The sequence below is a fragment of the Rattus norvegicus genome, chromosome 2, assembly GCF_021556685.1.
Source record: "Rattus norvegicus strain SHRSP/BbbUtx chromosome 2, alternate assembly SHRSP_T2T, whole genome shotgun sequence".
In the NCBI taxonomy this organism is placed as follows: domain Eukaryota; kingdom Metazoa; phylum Chordata; class Mammalia; order Rodentia; family Muridae; genus Rattus; species Rattus norvegicus.
This window is the reverse complement of record NC_141535.1, coordinates 196,769,705-196,775,575: the sequence shown is the minus strand read 5'-3', so window position 1 is coordinate 196,775,575 and position 5,871 is coordinate 196,769,705. Positions and strand designations below refer to the sequence as shown.

Sequence of the window (5,871 nt, the reverse complement as noted above, 5' to 3'; positions counted from 1 at the left end):
AAACTCCGAAGAGTTAATAGTCAGATCAGGACATTTGGGGCATTTCCCTTTTGGTTCAAAGTTATTGTGAACCTGAAATTCTTAGAGGGGAGATTCATACTGAAAGGCCAGTCCAAAAAAAAAAAATTATAGAGGGTTTACACGTCAACACTCTAGTTAGACTTTCCACCCACACATCCAGAGGTTAAGTAGTTACACTTAGTCAGGAAATAATGTTGAAAAGTCCACCGAACAGGAGCATCATTTAAGTTCTGCCTCCTTTACTTAGTAAAGAAACAACTATCTTTTGATTTTTGAGGTCACACAGTTACTCTGACTCTATAGTTTCATTTCCTCTCAGGATGTAGCTTTAGGGCTTGCACAAGAAACCAAGCTTAATGTAAGTTTGTTGTTCACAAAATTAAGAAACAGGGAGAGAGAGAGGGAGAGAGAAAAAGAGCTGAGAGAATGCAGCCCACTTGCAAAACCAGGCACCTGTTTCAGTATGAAGCAATAGGGAGAGGGAGAATGAAGTGTGCTTTTCCACTTCTTCATGTACTTTCCTTGATGAATGGTCTGGAAATGTATAAATCAAGGGCATACACAGACCAAGGGGGCATGTTCCACACAATACTGGGCACAGAATGGCAATCGTATCATCTATTAGACATCAGTGAATATCTTTTTGATGTTGACACAGGAGTTGGGATTATTGTTGGTGGTGCAAGTGGCAGTGGAGTTGCCCGTTTTGAAGGGGGTCTGGGGGAAGGCGCTGTGGTTCATACCCCCCTCTTCGATCACCATATACTCCGACTTACTCAGAGTGGAGTTACTCCGGGCTTTTCGGAGCTCCTCTGCTGAAGAGGAGAGGTGCTGGCAGCTTCCCACGTGCATGTACTGGGCTTGCTCTTCCCCTTCTGTCTCCCGGTGGTAGAAGTAATTGAAGTTGGAAACAATCACAGGAACCGGCAATGCAATGGTCAAGACACCTGCGATGGCACAAAGAGAGCCCACAATCTTGCCTCCTATGGTCACTGGGTGCATATCACCATAACCGACAGTTGTCATGGTTACCACGGCCCACCAGAAGGCATCCGGGATACTGTTAAAACCCGAAGAAGGGTCGTCTGCCTCAGCAAAGTAGACTGCACTGGAGAAAAGGATGACCCCAATGAAAAGGAAGAAAATGAGCAGCCCCAGCTCTCGCATGGAAGCCTTCAGTGTCTGTCCCAGGATCTGCAGCCCCTTAGAATGGCGGGAGAGCTTGAAGATGCGGAAGACCCTTACTAGGCGGATGACCCTCAGGATGGCCAGTGACATAGCCTGCTGCCCATTACCCTGTCGCTCAGCCAGCTCAGTGCCCAGAGTAATAAAATAAGGGATGATGGCTACAATGTCTATCAGGTTCATGATATTTCTGGAGAAGGTGGCTTTACTGGGGCAAGCAAAGAATCGCACCAGCAGCTCAAAGGAGAACCAGATGATGCACAGGGTCTCCACTACGAAGAAGGGGTCCGAGAAGCTGGAGGCTCCAGAGGAGGCCCCCGACGTGCTGTTGTTGGCAGCCTCAAACACGTCCTGCGACGGAGAGGCGGGATAGTCCTTCTCGTCGCGAAACTCGGGTAGTGTCTCCAAGCAGAAGATGACAATGGAGATGAGAATGACCAGCACTGACACGATGGCAATGCCCCGGGCCGGCCCGGAGCTCTCGGGGTATTCGAAGAGCAGCCACACCTGGCGCTGGAAGTCACGGCGGGGCAGGGGTCGCTCCTCCTCCCGCAGGAAGCCCTCGTCCTCACGGAACTTCTCCATAGCCTCCTCACCCAGTTGGTAGAAGCGGATCTCCTCGGAGAAGATGTCGATGGGCACGTTGACCGGCCGGCGGATGCGGCCCCCGGACTGGTAGTAGTAGAGGATGGCGTCGAAGCTGGGTCTGTTGCGGTCAAAGAAGTACTCATTGCGGAGCGGGTCGAAGTACCGCATGCGCCGCTTGGGGTCGCCTAGCAGCGTCTCAGGGAACTGGCAGAGGGTCTTGAGCTGTGTCTCGAAGCGCAGCCCGGAGATGTTGATGACCACGCGCTCCCCGCAGCAATCCTGCTCGCCCGCGGCGGGCAGCGCGGGCGGCAGCGGTTCGTAGCGGTCGCAGCCGCCGCCACTGACACAGCCTCCCTGAGGCGGGTCCCCGCCGCCGCCTCCCGCCGCTTCTGGCTCCAGCAGGTGGTCCCCGGGCACCACGGTCATGTCTGGCGGCAGCTCGGCGTAGCCTGGGCTCTGCAGGATGCGCGCGCCGCCGCCCGCGGGGTCCAGCGCAGGGTGGGCGCGGTGGCGGGCGGAGGGCTGCGGCGGCCGAGCGCGGGAGGCGGCGATGCTCTCCTTCCCTGCTGGCGGTGGCCAGCTCCGAGTCGCTCCTCCTGGAGCTCCCCGCCCCACCACCGCCTCTGCCCCACGAGCCCGGCCCCGCCGCCTGTTGCTGCGGCTGCCGCGAGGCTCTGTCAGGGCTGGCGCGGCCCGCCCGGCTGCACCGTCCAGACGCCTCCTCCTCCCTCCTCCACACCCCTCCCCGCGAGGCGCGCGCCCGCCTCTCTGCCGCCGCCCCCGGGTTTCCCGCCCACTGCGCGCGCGCGCTCCGCTTTCCGCTTGCCACCCCTGTTCCTCGCCCTTCTTTTGTCACTGGGTCGCCTTCGACTTGCACCCCACTACCCAGACCCCGCGGAACCCCTACCCTGCCAGACTGGCCTTGGAGGAACCCGGCCGCCCGACCACGTTCCTGGGCTCTACTTGCTCGCCCCTGGTCAGCGCGCGTTCCCTTCCTGCGCGTGGTCGAGTCCTAATCTCAGGGCTATTAGACCCGCGCAAGGACCACACCTCAGCACTCGAAGGCCCTCCTGGTCCTTAACACTCTTTAATACTTTGTCTGGGCAGCAGGAAGGGCAAGTTCCACCAGAATAGGTAACAAAAGTCCTAAGCACGAGGAGGGCCAGGGCTGGCTGAGCCTCCTGACCCTGAGTGTCTTGGGAGGAGGGGCTGCAAGCTAGGTTGTCTGTGCTAGTTCAGGATACTCTGGGCCCAGCATCCTGGGGTAGAAGAATGCTAGAACCTGGGTGTTGATGCTGTAAGGAAGCAGAACTGAGTTAATGGGTAACGTAGGGTCTAAAGTCTTCCCAGTAGCTTAAAAAGAGGGTCCTTAAAGGCATTCAGAGATCTCACTTTTATAATGCTAGCTCAGTGTGGGCAAGCATTATAAAATCAGGGCCAAGTTTCTGGTCAGGACAGTGGGAAAAATAAGGGGGGGGGGTGGTAACGAAAATTCACCACACCTTACTGTGTGATAAACAGGCCTGATACCTAGAGTTTACTTAATACCATGACACCTGTGTGGTAGGGAGCTTGAGGTGTGCTTTAGCTGATAATGTGGAAAAAGCCTTCATTTTGCAGATGGTGCCTCTCTTGCTTGATTTGGGCCTACAGAAAAACATTTACACCCCCTCCCCCAACTGTTTCTTCAAAGTGTACTGGTTGCTTTAAACATAATTTCTGTTCCCAAACATTTTAGCTACCCCAAGTATAAGTACCAGAGTTACAAAATTCTGTTGTTTTTCCCTTGAATTATTACTGTTGATTGCGAAAGAGGAACTATTGTCTAGACGTACACCACTCATTCTCCGAAGTGAGCTGAAAATTCAATTTGATGCAAGAGTGATTTGTTGTCATTCCTACCACCTCCCCCAACCACCAAACTCTATGGCAACGAGGGCTTGCCCAACTTCTACTGTCAGCAACTGTCAGAGCACCTTGGAAATCACGGGGACTCAGCATTTGTTTATTGTGTTGAATTCCGCAGCAAGAGATGCTTTGTATTTATTCCCGTCTGCTCCTGGGAGATACTTCTGAGTTCGGGACCCTATCGTGATCCCGGGATGAGGAGTGAGAGAAGCTAAGCCGGAAGTACAATCACCCTCAGGTTTCTATAGTCAACTCGTGGGGGTATAACAGGCACCAGGTTCTTTATCGTTCCTTCGTCTTTACAGCCGTCCGTGCTGGGCACTGCAGAGAGTACAGTCTATCGTCAGATTTAAACAAAACAAAACAAAACAAAACAAAACAAAAAGCAAACCTCGGCAACTGTATAAATCACTTATACATTTATAAAATTATACATTTATAAATCATTTATAAACTGTATAAACACACAATTTCAGAGCAATCTGTTGTGCGATGGTCGGCTCATTATTTTAACCAGTGATTAGGGGAGCAGTTGAGCAATATTTACATGTGTAAATCTAAGAATGAGAAAGACAGAGTTTTGCAAGGATAGCTCACTGAGAGGCAAAGACCCTATTTTTAAAGACAGAGTGTTTCGTGCACTTCTATATCTGACTGGGAAGGTGATTTATTCTGCCTTTTGCAGGAATTAATACTGAAATTAATATTAATCAAAGGCAGAGGAGATGAGAGCAGAGGATGGTCCTGTGATGGATGGTCACACGCTTCTCCTTGCCGTGAAGTGTCTCTCCTTCAGCATGCCTGTTCCCACCCCTTTCACAGATTTGCCTTGTCTGGAAGACCTTGATGGCGGCCTCATTAGGACACCCCTTATTCTGTAGTTGAGACCCAGAGAAGTTTAGCAGTTTGTTTAGCTCGCATAGTTGGTTAGTAACAAAGCTGGTCCTAAAATTTTGGATCATTTCCAAACCCAGTGTTTGCAGTATTATATTACACTGGGAAACACTCGTGCTGATCACTGTGAGCACTTGATAAATACTGGATTTGTAAGAGCAGCCTATTTGCCTCCGATTGCTGACTGTTCTCTTTCAAGTCATATTTATTTGAACTGAAAACTACTGCCTTTTGATGGCTACTCGGCTGCCTATAGGAAACAAGCTGGTGTGTGCGTTCCAGCCCTGTTGGACAGCTGAACCCATTGCAACAAATCAACGTCAAAAGTGGCACTTCAGGGGGAACACATACCATTTATTTAGTACCCCCAGGGGAGTAGCTCAAAGTGATTTGATGATGTCTCATTAATCCTCATGACACCCCTGTGAGATAATAATACTATTATTATAATGTTTAAGTGTAGAACTGTGTGGCAAAGCAAACAGCTTCTCAGAGCCTGTGCAGGACTGACTGCTTTGCATTTCTGTCCCCAATATTCAAGTCTAAGAAAAAACCATCAGGTTTGCGAGCAGCAAGTGAATCTTGGCATTTGGCCTTTCTGTTTGCTCTACATATAGATTTGGCTTCTGACTGACCATAGCAGGGATAGAAATAACTTTGCATTTGCTCACCAGATGGGAAGCAACATCTGGGAGAAGCTCTGAGATATCCGAGGATGTGAAAGGATTAGGAACTATCCTAACCCACATTTAAAGAGGAGAAGGAACACTTACCCACATACTAGGTATTGTGCCTTACGAACTTTAAATATAGATCTTGCCCTTATTGAGAATTCAGCTTATATAGAATTCAGAGGAAAGGCTACGTAAGTTTGTGCCTTTAGTTAACAATACAAGAATTCAACGCTTTTAGTTAACAACACAGGAAAGTATGTAAGTATGTAAGTAGTATGGAAGTAACAAGATAACCTGTAGCCACTGAAGCCAGGCAGGGCCATGGTGATCCTGAATCATATCAAGTTCATTTCTGTCTTGGTCTTCAGACTTTCTCTTCCATATCCCTCAAACGCTCTTCCTCTGGTTTTTAGAGAAACATTCATTAGATAACTAATGGTATCTAAAATTCTTCATGTGAAAAGTAAACAATGCCTTCCCTTACCATTCTTGTGTGATTTTAAATAAATACTCTTTCCCTCTCTTCCATCAGTGCTCTGTTATTCTGCTTCCCTATCTTCCTTGGATTGATTTACTGAAATTATATTTTGTGTATTCATTT

At 49.6% G+C, this 5,871-nt stretch overlaps 1 protein-coding gene across 1 annotated transcript; it reads right to left on the bottom strand.

The window, feature by feature from the left end:
- Positions 1 to 520: 520 nt before the first annotated feature.
- Positions 521 to 2,474, bottom strand: Kcna3 (potassium voltage-gated channel subfamily A member 3). The gene is given in 1 exon segment (NM_019270.4): positions 521 to 2,474. A coding segment is annotated over 1 exon segment (1,578 nt). The 5' UTR covers positions 2,221 to 2,474; the 3' UTR covers positions 521 to 642.
- Positions 2,475 to 5,871: the final 3,397 nt, after the last annotated feature.